General features: G+C 48.8%; 1 protein-coding gene across 1 annotated transcript in view; it reads right to left on the bottom strand.

Moving 5' to 3' along the window:
• NAV2 (neuron navigator 2) overlaps positions 1-19231 on the bottom strand; it is a 722564-nt gene extending 703333 nt beyond the window's left edge. The window contains exons 1-2 of the mRNA XM_059407175.1: positions 19167-19231; positions 13266-13898 (exon numbers count right to left, since the gene is read on the bottom strand). Of these exons, the coding sequence (XP_059263158.1) occupies positions 13266-13340 (75 nt within the window). The 5' untranslated portion in view covers positions 13341-13898; positions 19167-19231. The remainder of the gene's footprint in view (positions 1-13265; positions 13899-19166) is intronic.
• Between the last annotated feature and the right edge of the window lie 1596 nt (positions 19232-20827).

Raw genomic sequence — 20827 nt, forward strand, 5'->3', positions numbered from 1 at the left:
AGGCAAAGGCAGACTCGCCCAGTCGTAGCCATTATGCCAGATGATGGGTTGGAATTGGAACCCAAGACTTCTCAAAAGTGTGGCTTTAATTCAGACTTCTGTAGACAAGAAATGTTGGTCCCAAAGCAGATCCCCTAAGACCTCAAAAACAAAGTGCAATTTCTCATAGCTTAGCAAGAGCTCAGAGACCAATAAAGGAGAACTTGCTTTTGAGCAACAGCAATGCAATATGCCAGGTACTATGCTAAGTATCTTACACACATTCTCTCATTTAACATAACCCTACAAGGTAGAAATTGTCAATATCCACTTTTTATAGAAAAGGCAGTAAGGCTCAGGGATATTGAGATACTGGCCCAAGATCAAAAAGCCAGTACTTCCTAAGGCAGGGATTGAAACCCAGATTGCTCTAATTGCACTTTCCCAGTTGCCCCAAATTCTTTCCACTGCACCATCTGGCTTCCCGTTTCCACCATGGAAAGCTTCATCTTCCCTGGTATATCTCATTTGTCAACTTCAAGACCTACATAGATATTTGCTTCACTATTCACTTAATGTCTGGTTATTCTGTTGGGCTCTGAGCTTTGTGAAAGCAAGGACAATCCAGTCAGAAAAACCAACACTCAACAGATGATTCCATCATGCCTCTGACTGTCCACCCCAGAAAGTGCCTGCTCCTCTCCAGCCTCCTCTGTCAAATTCTATCCAAGAGCACAGAGATATGAACCATCGCCTATCCCTCCACCCTCCGTGGCTATGTACCATGTGACCCTGCCTCACCAAAGCTATAGCTGATTGGCCCAGAAACAGGCACAGGACTCATGAGTAGCCAATCCAGAGGTAGATCTACCTCTACCTCTCTGGGCTTGCTTCTACACTGGACAAGTTGAGATGGGCTGATAAGATGTTCTCATGACTCTGAACTAAGGAACATGACAAAGTTCTCAGTGGACAGTGATATCGAAAGAATAGGTTGTGATGGTGGGTAGAGGTGATGAGGGTCTGTCTTGAAGTTAAGAGGAAAGCAAGAGAAACTATGGAGAGCAATGGAGGAAGGGTGTCAGGAAGAAGAGAAAGAATGGATGTACCAAGAGAGGCAGAGAGGTGACAAGACAGCCAAAAGGAAGGATTGGCCAGGACCTGGAGTTCCCTTATTTTCTGCCCTTCCTGAACTGGTTCTTGAAGTTTCTCTGGATTCCTAAGCAAATGTATCCTTTCTACTAACAAGAGGCAATAAACTGCTTTTTTTTTCCCCTGAAAGGAACTTAAGTGAAAGCCCATGCAATTACTTAAAAATCCTTTTCCTCCAATCCATTCCTGCAGAGTCTGGTTTTGGTGTTAATGGAGGTGGTCACCGGTTTTAATCCATTTGTGAGAGCAGTTCTTGAACTTCAGTGCCCATTTTGTCACTGGAATACATTTTTTAAATGCAGCTTCCTGGGCTCTAACCCCAGATATTCTAATTTGGTGTGTATGGATCAGAGCTGCTTGTTCAGGTAATTCTCACACAAAGGCTCTAGGACCAAACTTTAACAAACCCTGCACCTAATTATTTTTTGTCAATTTTATTATTGTATTTTATCCATTGAGGTAATTACTAACCATCACACATGACCACACACTTTGCCCAGGAAAGGTCTATGTGATTCCAGGGTGTGTCAGTCAGCTTTTGCTGCATAACAAACAACAACAACAACAAAATCTCCGTGGTGTACAGAAGTAAGTATTGATTTCTCCCTCACAGGTCTGCATGTTTTTTATGGCAGCTCTGCCTCGGGTCTGTTCATGTGCTTCTGAGGCCCAAGATGGAATGGCAGCAGCTGAAGAACAGTTCCTGTTCTTCTCACAGGAACGTCAGAAACTCCCAGAAGGGCCAATGGAAACAAGTTATGTCTCTCAAGGCCTACGCTTGAAGCTGGAACACTGAATGTCCATCCACACTCCACTAGTCAAGCAGGTCACTGGCCACGTCCAACATCGGTGGGGCAAGAAAGCACCCTCTTCTCATAAGGAGGGAAATGACTATTTGTAGAATAATCATCCAATCCACAATAAGGGGCATGCAGTCCAATGGTGGCAACTTTGATCAGTGAGGTCACTGGGTCACACGAGGATCAAACCACCCCAGCTGCATTCAAGGACAAACCTTAGCCAGCGTCTCTTGCACAAAGCTGTTCCTCTTGAATATCATCCCATTGCTCTACAAGAATCACCTGAAAGAATAACACCATAAACCTACCAGTTCACACCATTTCTTGTGGGAAAAAGGGGGGGGGGGGGCTTAGGTAGGCCCAGGTATTTCTAGTCAATGACTCGATCATCAGTCTCCATTTTAGAAAATCCCACGGGTTTCAACGGGATATGTCTCCCTCCTGAACTCCCCATTACTCCTTCTCCTAATTTGTCCCATTGTGCTGCAATATGTAAGGACATATTTTGCACTGATGTATTCAGTACATCCCTATCTGGGTGCACATGAACCACTGTCCTTGCCTCTAATCTCACCCCTAAGTGAGCATTTCAGGCAGACATCAGTGAAGTGACCTTCCAGGTCACCCGTCACCATAGACCCCATGGAAACTCAAAGGAAAAAGGCACATCTCTGTTGGGGGGTAGTGGAGGTGGATAATAGTTCACAATAATAAAACTGGGTCCTCACAGTTTAAAAACCCCATACACATTTAAAGATGCACAAATGTGGGAGATTTGCATCGAAGCAGTCCTTCCAGATGCTCTTGCTCCCATCACAAAACCAAAGACAACGAAAGCCTTCTCCTTTCTAACACGCTGTGCTCTTTGTCACGGAGTCCAACAGAGAGTCAAAAGGACAGCCCCCCCTTTCCCTTTATACCTGCCCCCTCGATGCATTCAGGATGTTGATTCCCCCTCATTTATTCATTCATTCCACAAATATTTACTGATCAACTACCATGTGCCAAACAATGTAGTAGGTGGTAAGAATCTAGAAATAAACATGAAACTGAGTGGTTAGGGAAGAAGAAAGACTTCATGCAATTGATTCAATGCAGGATTACACAAGTGAGATGCAGAAGATTTATAAGATTAATAAGAACTACAATTCTTCGTTATACTTTTTAGCTTCCATTAAGATTCTTCCATGTCAGTAAGGATTTTTGCTTATTGCATTTTAATTATATCGGTGAAAAAGAGAGAAATAGTTTAACTTTAACTTAGAATCACTTACTCCAAGGGAGTTTCTCATCTGCAATCTACCCTTTGGTGGGCATGGGGGCTGCTAGAGGAGCCCCACTCCTAGCAAAAACCTGGATGCTGAACACAAAGGTACTTTGTCCCCAGATGGCCAGAGTGGTCCTTCTGTGAGAACTTCTCAAGAGATAAAAGACATAAGACCCTGCCAGTTGTAATTGAGATGTTGATTACTGCCCCTCAAGTCCCACTGTGATCCCAGAGGCTCAAGGGAGTGTGGGTGTAGGCAATGGATAAGGCTTTGAGTAACTGTCTATAGTTACTCAGCCTAGCCTAGGGAGAAATAGCCACATACACCCAAATGTACTTCTTGAACTCCCTTTCTAATATATACGGTTACACCGCTCTGCTCATTCCCCAAGTGACCCCATGTCAGGAACAGCCCTGCTCTGGCCTCATCAGCCTCCTGCCCCCATCCTGATCCTTGCCTCTGCTCCCTGCCCCCCCCCCCATCAAGCAAACTGGGAATGCACACACAAAGCTTCAGTTGCTCCTTCCCCTACTTGGAAGAGGCTACATTATACATACATCCACTCCTTCTTTGCCATCGCCATTGCGTCCCCTTTCTCTTCCCAACCCCCACAGCCCTCTAATTATCCCAAAGAGAAGGAAGATTAAAAATTAATGCCCTGAGGATGGGAGTCAGAGATGTCATTATTGTGATTCCAACTGCAGGAATGGAAGGATCTGATCTACACTTCAGGAGCAAAGCAAACTAGGACAGGATTTGCAAAACCTTGATTAATTGGAACTCACCTCTACGTAACCAGATCTTTTTTCCCTGGGGCTGAGGTTTTAGAGGATGCCACAAAGTGTAATAAATGAAATTCACAAAATATATTCAAGTAAAAATGCAATTTGCAGGAGGTTTTGCATTCACACAAAGGTTTTACCCAATTCCCATATGCCAGATTCCTATAAACTGTCATTTAATGTGTGGAATGATGAGGTCAAGGTAGCTCCTCAGACTGCTACAAAGGGAAGATTTCAATGTCTTCACTGTACTCTAAAGCAGAAAAGCAGACTTTCTTTTACAAAGATGTGCAGTAATAGAAGTTTAAACCAGAAGGAATGTTATGTGATCCTCAGTTAACCAAAAAAGTAAACTCAAATGAACTAGCAGCAGTCACCCATCCTCCCTCATCCTTCATTTTATTCCCCAAATAGGCCACTTAAAGGGTTTTGCTAAATGAGCAAAGAGAAACATATGAGAAGAATGAGAATAGCTATCATTTAATACTTAAATGTGTGCTAAGCACTGCGTTAAATACTTCAAGTGTATTATATCTCATAATCCTCACCAAAGGTTTTATTATTATCACCTTAATTTTCAAGATGAAGCAGCACAGGCTAAAAGGATAAGTCCATTATCCAAAGTAATCAGGTCTCAAGGTTGTGTGTTATTAACAAATACCAAACAACCTAGGTAACGTTGTCACTCTCCCCCCCCGACCCCGTTTAAAACCAGACTTTAGAAAGTTTAAGAAAGGAATGAATGGGAAACAGTAGAGATCAACAGGAAAAAGTGAAGTTTAAAGAGATCAGGTAAGTAAAAGGGCTTTCACAAATGTGCAAACCCCAGAGACCCACAGAGGGTACCAGCTAGAAAGCTGGCTATGTGAATCTTTCCAATAAAAGACAATAGCCACCTAGAAGGTGCCTGAATTACCGTTCAACTTTCAGTGCCTAAAGTTACAAATAAATAAATAAATAACCTAACATTTCCAGCATTTTAAAAATTAACTTTAAAAAATACCAAGTCTTTTTTCTGATTGAAAATTAAGCAAAAATAAGAGAACATCAGCATTCGTTTCTGCTGATTGAAGAAGGTGAGTTTTTTCCACTTGGAAAGTGATCCTAAGTTGGGAGAAGAGGACCCTCAATTGGAGCGGGGGAGGGCACAGGAGATCTTCGCCCTAGGCTGGTGTGTGACCTTGAGCAGGTGGCTTTGCCTGTTCATGTCTCGTTTCCCTCAGCCATCAGTAGGGATGGCATCCTCTGCTGTGTTATGATGGTGGCAGGAGATTACAGCGTGTCCAGGGTGCATTAGAGAGTCACAATCCAAAGCGCCCCTGGGCTACCGGACACCACTCTACCAGACACAGAGCAGAGGCTCTACACCTGGAATTCATGTCACCTATAGTTAAACAGCTTAGCCACATCCAAATGGTGTATGGACAGGACAGGAGTCAACCAGAACCAGTTGCTGGCCAAATTCAATTCTTGCAATTCTATCCCCTTGTATCTGTGTTCATTTTTCCCTTCCCTTTGTCTCAGCCCCGGAGTAGAAGTTTATCACCAGGTGCCTGCCTACATCACTACTGTGGCTTCCTAACGGCACTCTTTGATCCTGGGCTCTCTCACCTACACGGCCACCCTCACTCCTTCAGATCTCCCCCAGTTTATTCCAGAATCTTCCCAAGCACCGCCTGGGCTCCGTCCCTAATTCTGAAGCCTGCAGTGATTTCTCAATGCCTCCAGGACAAAATTCCAACTGTTCGCATGGGCTGTCCCATCTCTCCATTCTGCTTCCTCATCCTTTTCCCTCAAGCACTTGTTCACTAAACAAATATTTACAAAATCGGCACCAGCATGGGGCAGAGCGTTAGATACTAGGGGACAGATCTAATACCTGTCCTCAGAGAGCCTACGGTCAGGGCTGTTGCAGACAATAGACCTTTGGCCCAAACTCTCTCTCTCACTATGCACTGGGGTATTTCTTTGCTAGGGCAACCATAACAAAATACCACTAACTGGGTAGCTTAAACAGAAATTTATTTTCTCAGAGATCTGGAGGCTTTAAGTCCAAGATCAAGGTATTAGCAGGTGTAGCTCCTCCTGGAGCCTCTGCTTGGCTTGCAGACAGCTGCCTCTTTGCTATGGTCTCACATGGACTTTCCCTTGTGCACGTACATCATTGGTGTCTCTTCCTCTTCTTACGAGGACACCGGTCATAGCCCTGTCTCCAAACACAGTCACATCAGGAGGGTAGGGCTTCACATGCGAATTTGGGGTTGGGAGGGCACAATTCAGTCCATCCTGGGAGTTCCTTACGGAGTCTTCCCTCCAGTCTGTCTCTTGCGAGGTCCTAGAGAGACAGAGCTTGATTCCCCCCCACCTGGACGGAAGCCTCCCCTGACCTTGCCAAACCAGACACTTCCCTAATGTTACAGCACTGCTGGCTGAACTGACTCCTCCAAGACATGAAAGTGCCAAGAGATTAGGAACAGTATCTAAGCTCCTCATTAGGACCCCAGGGCTCCACACTATGGCAGACGAGCATATAGTAAGTACTCAATAATAATAAATAATACATATAGGGTCAATGAAGGAATGAATGATCAGGACTGGTCTTGTATTGTCTCACCTTCTTTCCATTGAAATGAAAGCGGGGCATTGGCCTGACCCCTTTCCTAACCCCTCTTCTCCTGTACCTGAATAGGGCCTCAGAACTTTCTGAATTGAATTACATCTGGCTATAGTCTCTCCATCCTTCAGTGACACGTGAAATGTGCTGTGGTCAGTCTGTAGTGTCCATCCTCCAAGCACTCTGTTACCACCTCCTCCATTCAAGCCAGGAGGATGGCCAGGACCACCAGGAGGGCGCTGTCAGAAGGTAGATCAACTTGTAATTGCTGCGACCTCGGGCTCCGTAGGGGCAGCAGCAGCACCGTGGCCCAGGCCGAGGAAGAAGCATTTCAGCTCAGTGAGGAAAGCACTCACCACCTCCCCCCAAACCATCAGCATCTCAGAGCTCACTGGGGTCACTGGGGCAGAGGAGAACTCTCCTGCGGCTGCTCAGCCCCACAACTGCCTATGACACATCTCGGGGAGGGCGTGGCCTGTAGCACTGATCTGATGAAGAATCGGGACATAATTCCCAAATGAGCAAACACCTGTAAGATGTCACAAAGGCCAGTCCGGCTGTGGGGTGTGTGTGTGTGTGTGTGTGTCCATGTCTACACATGTATATGACTACAAGGAAGTTGGAAGAAACTAGTTTTCAAGTACAATCTGGTTTAAAAAGTTTAGAGATGCAATCCCAATGACTAGGTGAAATGGCAATGAGATGCAGGTGTCTAGCAGACAAAATAAGCTGCGGATCCTTGAAGAAGCCCTTAGTGCCAGCTTTTGTATCTGTAAAATGGGTTGATAATATCTCTATAAATATCTAAATGAGATAAAAGTACACTCTTGGGCACAAAGCAGTTGTTCAATATGTTACTTTCTCTTTCCTTAGCCTTTTAATCTAATTTCTTAACCCTTTCTGAAAAACTCACTACAGCTAGTCACATCTAGTGCCTGGGAAAATGGGCTTCAAATGTGTCTTGATTTCCTTCTTTGTTTGAAAATAAACAACTGCTTACTCCCACTGGCACAAATCAAGTCGAGGTGTCAAGACTTCTAACCCCTGCAAGACCTATCCAGCCATCGAGGTGCAAAAGCTTAACAACATCTTAGACTCATCCCTCTCCGTTTATCTGGCGACTGGTCTAGCCACGAACCCAAACTCTCCTGCCTCTTCCTTTACAACATTGCTTCAGCAGACCCCCCCCTTCCGCTATTCCACTCACCAGGCCCCATCTAGCCTCCCTAAATCAATCACCGCACAGAACTCCCAACGATCCCCTTGAATCTTATTTCTTCTTCCTCTTTCTAGAAGAGTGGACACATCAAGCCAGCCACCTGGGAAGAGTAAGAGGAATCTCAAAGCGACAATATTCAACCAATCTCTATTGGGGCCTACTGCATGCCAGGGGATGGAGAGAGGGATAAGGCTGTCTCTCCTTTATCAGTGAGACAACAATCTGGGGCACGGATGTGACATATAAAGAAACACCTGGGCCCGTGAAGAAAACTCAGTGTCCTATTACCCTGGCAGCACTTGGGCAAGGCATGGAAACAGGAAGAGGATCCATTCTTCACAGAGGACAGGTGAGGGATCTCGAGGGAGCGCCCTCCAGGTGGACACAATGCATAGGCAAAGACTCAGGGGTGGGGGAAAATGTACCAGTTGCTCATGGAACAGCAACCAGTGTTTGGCAAGAAGACCGGCTCAGAGACAGTGGGCGACTACGGCAGTCCCCAGTCACGGATCACTTCCCACATGCCAGGCACAGTGCTAAGCACCTTACAACCTAGGAATAAATACCGCGGGGGGACACAGCCCAGGGAGGTCACAGAAGTTGTGCAGGTTTGAAGCGGAGCTCAACGAGACTCCGGTGAGTTTCAAGCTTTCACCTGTTACACCCCAGAAGCTGCGTGCAGCCTTAAGGACCAGGAGCTAGGGACCGTGTCTTGTAACAACACCGTGGGAAAACTTCAACTAGGTGATAATAACTGGATTCTGGGAAGAGTAATCCGGCCAGGAGGAGAGGATGGACCAAAGGGAGCTGGAAAGAAGAGAGCCAGCCAGGAGGCTGTGCCACCAACCAGGCAAGAATTCCCGGATCTGAAACTCAGCAGTAAGAGCAGAGAAAAGAGACAGCTGCCTCATACACGGCTACACAGAAGCAAGGGCAGCTGATGCCGGCATGGCAAAGTAGTGGACCCGGGGCGGGGGTGGGGGGATCGGAAGATCAAATGACTCTGAGGTGCCACCACAGGTGACAGCAAAGCTGGGGGTCCCATGAATAAAAACAAAGAGGAAAAACGGATAGGGCAGTGGGATAACAAATTCCCCTTTGCAGAGCTGGATTCGGCAATCCAGAGCAGTTCCGCCAACCTCAGAGATTTTAATTACGCTAAGCCTGAGTTCACCCTCTCCAAAGTCAATTTTTTTTAAAACTGTCTCCAGGAGGCTTTCATGCCGAGAAGCTGACAGTCAGGAGGATTCACGCTAAACCATCTTTGTCACCGCTCAGTCATCAAGTATCTTAAAACCCCCCTGAACAATTCTTACTTCACCATGTTCAGCCTCTGTGGGAAAGCTCCGTCTGTGAAGGACAAATTTCTAAGGAGGAGTAGAAAAAAATCAATCAAAGAGTCATTCCCTGGACTGATCAATAGGTATCTGTCAGGGAAATTTTACTTCTCCCATCTATGCTGGCTAAGTGGGTTCTTACAGCACCGAACAATACTCACCTCACCGACTTCCTCTCCGCAGCAATTTGCAGCCCTGCGCCTCTCTAGGATTTTCCTGACTTCAGCACAGAATTTAAATTTGACAAGTGCTGGGGACGCATGAGACCTACTGTCTGTAAGTGGTGCCAGGAGAAGTCACCCGGCGGGGGAGCTCCGAAGGGCAGCCATCTCAGTGACGGGGTGAGCATGGGTGCCCGCACACCTCCGATCTGCCATCTGACCTCCCCATGACCAGCTGCTTCTTCTCACTGAGGTCTCCACTCAAAGACCCTCTCTCAGGGAGGCATCCCCTACATCAGCCAAATCGAGCCTCGCGGGAGCAAGGAATTATCTCCATCTCAATCTGTACAGTAGCTACGCAGGTGTGTAAGACGTATAAAAACTTCACCAACCTGTGACCTTAAGAAGCATGCAATTCACTGGATGCAAGTACTACCTCTACTAAAAAGGAAATTAAAAACACGATTATAAGTATGAAATGTGCCCCTCCCTCCACCCCTTATGCCACCACGCCCTATTTATTTTCTTTAGAGCATAAGCCATTGTCCACAAATAAATGACGTTCACTAATGCCTGTGGCTTAGTGTTTAGAGAGGCACTCACCCCCCAACACGGTAGCTGCTAGTCACAAGTGTTTATTTCAGTTTAAATAAACTAAACGAGATTTAAAATTAAGGTCCTCAGTCACACTAGCCACATCTCAATTGATCTGTGGCCAGCGATGACTAGAGGCTACTACTTTGTATGGTGCCGGAATAGAACATTTCCATCATTGCAGGAAGTTATATGGGAACATGCTGGTCTAAAACATAAGGTTCAGGTCAGAGGTCTTGTCTGTCTAGTTTATGCCTAGTGCCTAGGATGGTGCTTGACACATGGAAGGCACTTATTATACCTGTTGAAAGGATGAATAAAAGAATTTTTTAATACCAAAAAAAAAATGCAGAACAAAAGCAAAAACCTGGAAACATCTTAAATGTACATCTCTAAGGGATTAATTAAATAATTTTTGGCACATTCTATAACTCATTAAAAGGCATGGGGAAGGTGTGTATATAATGACTCAGGCAGATATCTACAGAATATTAAATGAAAAAAGCAAGTCTCTTGAAAATATGTACAGTGCAATTCCATTTTTACTAAGAAACAAATGAAAACTAGTCAGGAGTGATATATACAAAACTGTTAATAGCAGTGCTGGGTAGAATGAGAGAGAAGAGAAATTTGCATTCTGTATTCTTCTGTAATGTTTGAGTGTGTAATGAGTATGAATTACTTGAGGGTTTTTTTTTTTAAGATTTAAAACAAAATTACATGCAGCGCTCTAAGAACAAAAGGAGAAGGAAAAAATCCCACTTTGCAAACTGTCCCAAGAATATACAGAATATTTCTTAAATAATTACCAAGTGCCAAATTCCTCACCCACTTTATTTCATTTAATCTTAAGAACCCTGTAATTAAATACTAGCATCCTCTGTTAAAAATGTAGAATCTGAAGATCAGAGAGGTTAAGCAGCTTTCCCGGAGGTGCACAGTTAGGACGCAACACAACTGACATCTGAACCCAACTTTCTGGGTTCAACCACTCATGGCAATCTTTACCACAGAAAGCACAGGCAGATACCACCCCGAGGAGCCCAGAACTAGCCACTCCGACTCTATGAAACCCCAAATAAGGGCCAAGCTATGGTGAGATGCACGAAACCAACCAAACCCTGGAGAAGTGGATTTTGCTGCTCAGGACAGTAGGAAATACACCAAAACTGAAGCCAGCCACTCTCCCTCTGCCTTGTTTCCGTAGCTATGCACAATTGTCCTCCATCCAGGAGCACGTACACACACACACACACACACACAGACTGACAGCACTGCCACAAGGGTCTGGTGCCAATGAACGCTTGGTAACTTAAGCATGCTGGTGGAGGCTTCCCAGCTCCCCAGCAGATGCCGTGATTGTGCCTTTGTTGGATTTTGCAGCCAATCCCCCCTGAAGAGGAGCGCTCAGCTCACCCAAGATACGTGAGCCAAAACCCCGCCAAGTCGCGGTTTCAGCGGCTTGTTTAGCTTCACACTTGACGCAAATGGGGTGTGTGTTTACCCACAAACACACACATGCAAACACCAACAGAAGCTGCTGTGCCGACAGTATTTCTAGAAGCCCAGAAACCATACTCAAGTAAAACTGTACTTGAGCAACACAGAACAGGATCACGATGCCTACCAGGAAAAACAATCTCAGTCCTCCTAAGCGAAGTTTCGACCACAGCCTGGAAAATGCAGTAGGAGATGAAATGTAATACTCTATTAAGCCTTATTTTGCCAGCACAAGTGAGAGTTCACTCAAGCATGGAGAGTCATTAAAATGGATCGTACATATATCATTATAAATTTAATAATCGCCATGACGGCTAGAGTTCAAGTTAAAATGAATGTCAGCTGAGCATGACCAATTGATGTTACCCCAGCTGCCGCAGAGCCTCGCTTGGGGTTATATTCTACTTCCAGAGGCTCCATAGTACATGTGGACCCAACACAGCCAGAGCCAAGAACAGATGGGAAATGCAGACATCTACACCTAGCCAAGGAGAGGCCGTCATAATTGCATATTATCTTGGTGTACCAGCCCAATTAAAATTTTCTACAGTGTCAGAGGTCCCAAATGTTCCTCTACCAAGTGTCTGAATACCAAACTTGACTAACCCTTAGTAAAATGCACTCAATCCCTGGTCCCAATCACAATGATCAGTTTCCCTCCTCTCAGAAATCTCCTGCAGAAATAGGAGCAGACAGACCTAGTAGGTTATACATTGAGTAAGTCAAACACCACAAAACAAATTGACTTATCTAGGTGCCCAAGATAGTGAGTATTCTTCCTGCATTATGGCAAGTGTAGTTTCGGGAGTGGAATATTTTTTCTTCAGGAATGGAGTCAGTCTCTATGTTTAGAGAATGTAATTTGTTTCCATTTCTTTTTATCCTTCGAAAGTCAGATCCAAACCCCATACAAAGCCTTTTCACTCACTCACATGCACATGTGTGCACACAGAGCCATCTAAAATACAGGGAAAAGCTGTAAGGCTAGTTTTCACCTCCTTGTGGGTTTCACACCGGGAAGAAATGATCTTTGGAACACAGAAGGAGAAGAAATACCCCACTCCACATTGAGAGGACACCAGAAGTTTTTCTACCATCCGCAACATGAAATATCAGAAATATTTTCAGATTAACACAGATCCTGGCTCCGCTTGAGCTGGGTTTAACCCCTGCCATGTCCTGGTCCTAGCAATTCCCCTCGGGAGCGGGGAGACACAGCTCCCGCTTCCTTTCTAGATAGCCAGCCACTCAGTGCTACTCCTGAATGTGCCCAGCTTCTAAAAGACAAGTTGAACTTTAACTGGTAGACACAGGTCCTGGGTGACGGCGGCTTTCAGACCAATGACAGCAAATGACCTACACTCAACAGGCCTTTTAAATGGCTGTGACATTCTCACAGATGGGGCCAAAGACTGGAGTAGGATATGTTTTTGATCCGTAAACACAAGAGCCAGCAGACCACACAGAGGATAACTCAAACAAAACCACTGCTGTCGTGAGCACCATTTCCAAAAGGTGCTAAGAGTGTGTGAATCCCAAAGGGGACTTCAGGGCAAAGAAGCTCAGATTTGACTCCGGAAACACAACACCCTTTGTTAACTCCGGAGCTAAAGCTTAAAAATCTTTGACTTTCTGGCTCCCGGGATTAAAGGTCTCCTTCCTCTGTCCCCCTGCCCACTCCAAGCCCAGGACTAGGACCTGGCAAAGCAGAAGCCACCACACCAACCTGCTTCACCAGAGGAAGACGGAGCACATGTAATGAGGACAACAGTGTCCTGTCCTGACCACCACCTGGGTTCTCTGAATCCTGCTTAGCAATTCCAGCACCCTAAGCCAGGCGACCAAGTTCTGCCACTTACCCTCTTCTGATCTTCCAGTCCATGGGTCACCAGCTTTCTCTTTTGCTGTTGGCTGGACTCGGAGACCGGTTCCATCTCCCAGGAATAAAATCCCTCTCTCCTTCAGCGAGGCTTCCAAATCCACGGAGCAAGAGAACAAGCCAGGCAAAGGGGATGCATGTACGCCGCCAGACACGGCCCTCTCCAGCCAAGGAACTCCACGCTCCCCCTTCAAAGGTCTTCCTGACTTCTTAAAATCCACTCGGGGACCTCACTCGCCATCACTGCCCTAGTGATGAGGGCGGCTGCTGCCGGCATGGCGAGAGCGGGGAATTGGGGCTTTACTTCAGTTCCAAGACTGGCTTCTTGAGAGCCCGGAGGACAAATTTGGGCAAAGACAAGTCCATATCCTGGGGCACGTGCCCCATTACTGCCCCTGAAATCCTTCCCCTCGCTGTCTCCTTGGCACTGATAATTTATATGTCAATAACAATGTAAATGGGCATTTAATCCACCGCGCTGATGGCATCCACATCCCTCTCCGGCAGCCCCGGACTCCCATAAATCACCACAAGCTCTGCGCCAGAAGCCGTTCATCCCAGAGGTGGCTCCCCTCCCAGGCTGTCGTCTTCCTTCACCGAGCGAGACCCATACCTAGGAGACAACGTTCAACAGTCAGCTGTGGCTCTGGGGGACAACTCAGGGATGAGCTGTCTCACCCACCAGCCGGAGCCCCAACCAAGCAGCAGCCAGCGATCTTCCTCCAAGCCCCTCAGTCCTCCCAGCACCTCCATGGGCAAGCAACCGGGGGGCCTCATGGGTTCCCCGCTCCTCCTGGTGAGGGGCATGGGGAGGTCCCTGTTCTTGAAATAAGCACCCCAGAGCCAGAAAGGGGGGATCTTTCAAACCCATGTGGGGTCCACCATCATCCCAGGAAGAAGGCGCCCAGGTATGATGAGACAGGGAAGCAATGGTCTGGGAAGCAAACAGGCACCAACGTTTCCGTGACCCTCCCCCCCCCCCGCCCCCCAGTTACAGCTGCGGAGGCAGCGTGTGGCAGGCGAGACACCGGGGGCCGCGGGGGAGATGCAAAAGAGCAGCCTGGACCAGCTGTGGGCTGAAAGGCAGGGTGTACTACGAGCTGCCTTCCCTGACTGGGAACCCGCAGGCAGAGCAAGCACCCAGTCACCTCCCTGCTGACGTCACAGCAGCTCGAAGGGACAGGGAGGGAGGAGAGAGGAGGGACCTCCCCACCCAGAAAAACATTTCACACGGCGTGTGCCCTTCCGTGGACGCAGCCGAGAGGTGGGGAACGTATCTGAGAATTCCCACGAAGAGGTACCGATACATAAATTATGAATGCCTCTTCCCATACATAGAACCAGCAGCACCAGGAAAGAAAAGAAAAAAAGGTGGGGGGGCAGCCCATCGAGAAAAGGCACTAGCTCTTGCCAGCGTTTCTAATCAACTCCCTGGCCATTCTACAATTCAGGCCGCGCCAGCCTCCGGGAGAGCTGTGGGCAGATCCGGCCGCAGCGGGCACGAGACAGAAGCCCTCAGACCATCCCTTGCAGCTGTCCTGACCGGTGGCCACTTTGGAAGGAGGCCGAAGCCACCCCACCCCCGTCACAAAGGGGCTTCCGCACCACGGCTCAGTGCCAAAGCAGGTTAAAACGGGGACAAGAGACTCGGCCACAAAGGGCTTGTGAGGAGGAAGACGGGAAATGCTTCTCTCGGGGAGAGAAGTGGCGGAGAGGTTGAAGGCTTGTCCCAAACCGCAGAAAACACTCAGCCAGAGCAGATTCTGGCACACGAATTCCCAAGTCACAAATGTTCTGAATTTGGCAAGAATCAATGAGAGCAGAATGTCCAGAAGAGGGGCACCTCCTCTAGCCAACGGCACTGACATGCCAGGCAGCATGAAGGGTGCCTCGGTGGCTCAGTCAGTTAAGCATACGATGAGCACTTTTCCTCACATACATGCGATGTGTGCTTTTCCCTCTCCCTCTGCTCCTCCCCCACTTGTACGCTCCTCTCCCCCCACCCAAATAAATAAACAAAAGTTTAAAACAAAAACAAAAAGACAGCATGGGTGAAGACCACTGCTAGCCCAGGTGATAGCAGAGCTTCCAGAGAAACAGGCGCCCTTTGGTTGCCCACCACCACCACTTCACTTCCAAAGTCCCCTCATGGGATCCCTGACAAAGGTGAAAACTCAGATCCATTCTTCATCATTCCAGATCCCAATGCAAATAAACTCAGGCAAACTGACTTCAAATTATACCGTTTTCTGAATCTAGACTGAGACCTCACACTAGGAGGCTCAGATCTAGGTCTGAACCCCTGCAGCTTAACTGATGGTATGACCTTGAGCAAGTCACTTAACTTCTCTGAGCCTCAGTGTTCTCATCTGTAAAGTGGGGATAACAGTGACACACACAGAGTGGGAAGAGGGATCACCTACTGACACGGAGGGGGTGATGGAGCGTGAACACCTGTTGGCCACACCCTGTCGGCTGTTTTACACACTCATTCATTCAACAAATCTCTACCCAGAACTGGTTGCCAGCGATCTTGCTTCAGTTAGGGATTCATAGCCTGTGTTAGAGGTGGGACAAGCGACGATAAGGAAGGTCAAGTAAGTTGCCTCAGGTCACACTGTCAGTAAACTCTAAGGCTGAAATTTGAACCCAGGTCTGACTTTCAGAGTCCTTGCTCATATCCATGCCGCTGTGGCCGGATCACTGCTATGTGGCTTTTCACAAGCAGCCTGAATCCAGAGTCCACAGTTTTTATAGCTCCTAGCTCTCCTCATGAATAATAATAAAAGAAAAAGAACAGGTGCCAAAGGGTCTCCTACTTGGAAGGGCCTTCTCTAGAGGGACTGCTTCATTCGCAGCTCTGGGCTCCTTCCACATAGGAGAACAGCTCTGCACTCTGCACCAGGCCCTAGCTCTCTCCCGGGTGAGACCCTGTCATATCCCATCATGCCAGCCGGTAAACACATCCCAAGTGCACATGGGGACAGACGTCCTCGCCACAGAAGTCCCTCCCCATCAGCAGGGAGTGAGAGGATGCTCAACACCTCTTGGGAGCCTTTTGGTTTTTGTCTTCTTGGTTTTTTTTCTGGGAGCAAGTCTCTTCCCGTTCTGGGGCCATTACTGTTCTGGTGCTGGGGATGATAGGGGTGAAGGGAGGAGTATACAGAGGAAGCAAAAAAGGGGAGAAGAAAGGATGCTCCTCTTAGCTAGTATCCAATCTGTTTCTTGAGTGGGGAGGGCAGGCTTCACTGAAGCAAGTCCTGATGCAGAAGCTGTTTTCTCACTGCCCATAGAAATCTCAGGAAGTTTAAACACACTTGAGTTAAAAAACAAACAAAACCTGAAAGGTGGGACGAAGAGACCATTTAACCAGATTGTTGGAAAGTCAACACGTTTGCTGGAATGATCCCTAAATGCAGCAACAGGCCACTAGCTTCCCTCTGTGCCCGAAGTCGGCCAGGAGCAGCTCTAAGAGAAGGGGGAACGAGAGAAGGCTGGACCCAATTGCACTGTAAGACGGGGAATGGGGCATGGAGGGCAATGCCCCTTGAAGTCCAGAAGACAAATCTAGTCATACTGAAGACATTCTGAACACACTGCCGGGGCTTCCTCCTGCCTGGACTGAATACCATCTCCAAAAACTCTCCAACTTCCCATTCCACATCTGCTCAAATCTCTTCCTGCTTTCTGGGTAATCCCCAAGTGAAAAAAAAAAAAAAAAAAAAAAATTAAAGACTGGTTTGAAGGTAGAGTCCAGAATATGGGGATCCAGAAAAGGATCTAGTCTCAGATGTAGAGGCGTCCTTCCAAGAGGCCCACTGAGGTTCCTTCTTGCAATAAAACTCTGTTCCTTGATAAATGCCAGTCAGGGATTCCAGGTGCTAGACAAGTCACAGGCCAGGCCAGCACAGGTAGAATGTATTTCTTCCTCCTCTCTAGGTGTTAGAATCGACAGCCCATTTTATATGTTTTTGTGAAACATCCTTCTTAAATTCTCCGAAGTTTTTAAAATTTGGCAAAGCCCCTTTGGCCTTCTCCTCACCTCTCTCTCCTTCTCTAGCTACCCCTGTCCTACCAAACCTCCCTCCTCCAGGTGGTTCCAAGTCTGGGGAAACTGGTTTTAAACCTGGATTAAAGGCTGGGGGCGGGGGGAGTTGGGGTGCTGATGAGAATGGGAAGCCTGACCTGTTTCCTATCATAACTGGAGTTAAGCTTCTGAAACAAGGGCGCTTCCGTCTTTCCAATGGTCTAATTAACACTCATCACTAACACAGCATTTTTAATTAGTCTTCGGTGCCAATAGGGGAAATGAGGAGCTTCTTGGAAACATAGCCTTTCATTAATCAATCAATAAATAAGTTACATAAAATGTAAGAAAGACAGCCAAGGAGGCATGGTGGTTTCCAGGCTGGGTTTTTGATCTGGGGGCTTTTTTGCTCCCAAAGGGCATCCACCCGAGCCGGCCGCTTCTGCTAAGCCGGCGACGAGAGCTGACCCAGCCACCAACCCCCGCCTTTATTTGCGCACGGCAAGCGAGCGGAGCGTGCTCCCGCCTCTTCCCTGAAGAAAAGAAAGGATCACACACAAAAATAAGTCACTAGGGCCCCAGCTGGGCGGCGCGGGCTGCTGCCGCCGCCGCCAGGGTCCCTTAGCCCGCAAGAAAGGAGCCGGCTCAGCGGAGCGCACACCCGGGAGGCGCCACGGCTCCCGGCACTCGGGCGCCCCCTCCCCGCCCGCGCCCTTGCCCTCGCCCCTCCGCCTGCTGCTACCCCGAGCGAGCGTGGGAGAGAGAATGCCAGGGAGACGCGAGGCCCGGCCTCGTTGCCCCTGGCTCGGATCCACCTACACACACACACACACACACACACACGCATATAGACACAGCAAAGAGACTCAGACACAGACTGAGAGAAGCGTAGTAGACACTCGCAGAGATTCAGACATGCACACACGCAGACTTAGAGGCACACACATCCACCCGCACGCCCAGATACCTACCTAAGCTGAGATCAAACACCGGGGTGCACATCCCCCCCAGAGAGGGTCACACGCAAACAGGTACCAGACCTACATTCAGAGACAGAGGTGGCTGGAAAAGAGAGGCACAGACAGAAAACACGCGCGCATACCCACATACTGATAGACACACAGACGAGCATACAGAGAAGAAATACACACACAAACCGAAAATACATGGGAATGCTGGCAGAAGAATCGACAGAGATAATCAAACACAAGCACCCGGAGAGGGCGTGCACAGACACCCACGCCAACAGCAAACACACGAGGACCCAGACGTGAGGATAACCCAGAGATACAATCACGCACAGACACACAAACAGAAGACACCCAGAAACACAGGAACACGCACAAGGAGACCCACCCAGCCTCAGGCACGCACCCCCAGGGGGACGCACACCCACTCTGGCTGGGGACGTGTGTGGCATAGCCGAGGCGGGGAAAGTGAGCCCCGGGAGCCAGCAGCACCGCCTCGCAACCCCGCGACGCGCACCCAGCCCTCATCCGCCAGGGAAGACTTTCCCAGCTCGTCTCTGAACAAGGGCCCGCCGGCCGTCGGCGTGCGCGGGTCGCTGTGCGCCCGCCTGCAGGGTCTCTGTGCTGCGGCCACCACGGCCGGGGAGGCACCGGCCCTCGCCAGGGTCCGGGAGCGGAGGTGTGGTCCCTGCGCGGGTGGGTGCGGAGCCTACCCTCTCCCCACCGGCAGTCCCCGCCCTGGCCGGCCCCGGAGCCCAACACAGAGCATCCCCAAGTCCTCTCCTCCCCTCTCGTCCCATTGAACGGCAAACTTTCCCCCAGCCACTTCTGGAGCGGAGTAGTCTGGCCCAGCCCCGGCCTGGAAAGCGGCACTGGGGGCTCCTACCTGCGCCCACGCGGGCTTCGCGGCGCTGCCGCCTCCAGCCGGTCTCGCACCGCGCTCGGGCCAGCGCTCCTCAGCCGGGGCCGCCGCCGCTGCAGCCGCTCCTTCCCCTCCGTTACCCGGGAAACCACCTCCTCCTCCCTCCCGCCAACCAACCAACATCGTTCACATGGCGCCTCGCAGCCAATGGGCGACCTCGCCATCCCGGGTCCCGAGCCCTTTCCCAGGCTAGGGGACCGAAGAGAGAGGCAGGGGTCTCTCTGGAGCTGCTGCCACTCAAGGGTAGGCCCCCGGGGGTGGGGGGAAGTGGGTAGAGAGAGTCATCTGGTCCTGCCTTTTCGGCATCCTTCTTCTGGACCTGACACTTTAAGGAAGACCTGCCTCGCTGGAGAACCTGAGTCAAGAGACACATCAGGACACCTAGTTCAGTTTTCCACTAAATCCAGAAATCCTTTGGGGCAGGTTCCCATCAGGGAGCTGTCCAGCCTATGAACACCTTCCTGGGTGGAGCGCTCAGTCTCCCAAGGCAACGCTTAGTACCTTTCCCCTTGCAGGGCTCTGACTGGGGACAAGTTCTTTCCAACACGAAAGTGAAACCTGTCTCCATGCCAAGATCCATTTCTGTTCTCTTGGACACACAGAACAAAGTTTCATGGCCAGCTAACAGCCAGAACTTCAGAAACTAGAAGGCAGAATGCATACTGTCCCCGGGTAACCCCTCTTCAGAAAGTTCTTCATTCATCTTTTGTCTTCCCCTCAGGGCCATTTTGAAGTCAGAGAGGTCTGGGCTCAGTTGTATCCCTGAACTCCCCTTTCATGAGGTAGCCTACTGTACAAGTGTCTGGATGGGAGAATCTTAGGACTCTGGCAGTATTTGCAAATATGATTGGAACTTGGGGGGGGGGGGGAGCCGCTCATCCCCTAAAACAAGACCAGTTCCCGAAACAGAGTAAAAGGAGAGGTGCTAGGGCAAATGCCTTTGTCTCTGAAGACTTCATATTTCCCTCCTGTTTTCCCCTCCAATCAAAATTTGCTCCATCACATGGGGTATCCAAGGTGACAGGGCTAGGAGTCCTATGGGTCCTGGCAAGAGAGTGGCCTGCCCTTTCCAAAGCCTACAGATGCCACCAAGCAGCAGGGTCTGTCCACCAGCCCTCCAGAAAGAGGCTCAGGACAGAGGCCAAAACAAAAGGCCAGTTCTACTGCTGCTTGAAGTGTGGAACATGATTCAAGCTCAGAAAACAGGGATGGGCTTACCTGCCATCAGAGCAGGAGGGATTGACAAGGCCTACACAGTACTCAGCCAGACATGGGCCAGCTCCAACGACTACACCCCAGGTCTTGTGGTAGGAAAAGTGCTGGAGCCTCCTTGTATTGAGAGTAGCGGGCCTAGCTGGGCTGGGAGGCCACCTACGCTCATGCCCACTCAAACACATACACTTGTATTACACACCGGGGGCATGACCCAGAAGGGCGCATTTAGAACTGAGAAATGGTCTACAGCCATACCACTGTGAACACACCCAGTCTCACCTGATTTCAGAAGGTAAGCAGGGTCAGGCCTGGTTAGCACTTCGATGCGAGAATGGAAAAATGAAAACCATGCCACTTACTTAGCCAATTTGTGCAAGTCTGTCTGATGTCCTGTAAGAGAGAAGACCAGC

Source organism: Mustela nigripes, chromosome 1 (genome assembly GCF_022355385.1).
Source record: "Mustela nigripes isolate SB6536 chromosome 1, MUSNIG.SB6536, whole genome shotgun sequence".
In the NCBI taxonomy this organism is placed as follows: Eukaryota; Metazoa; Chordata; class Mammalia; order Carnivora; family Mustelidae; genus Mustela; species Mustela nigripes.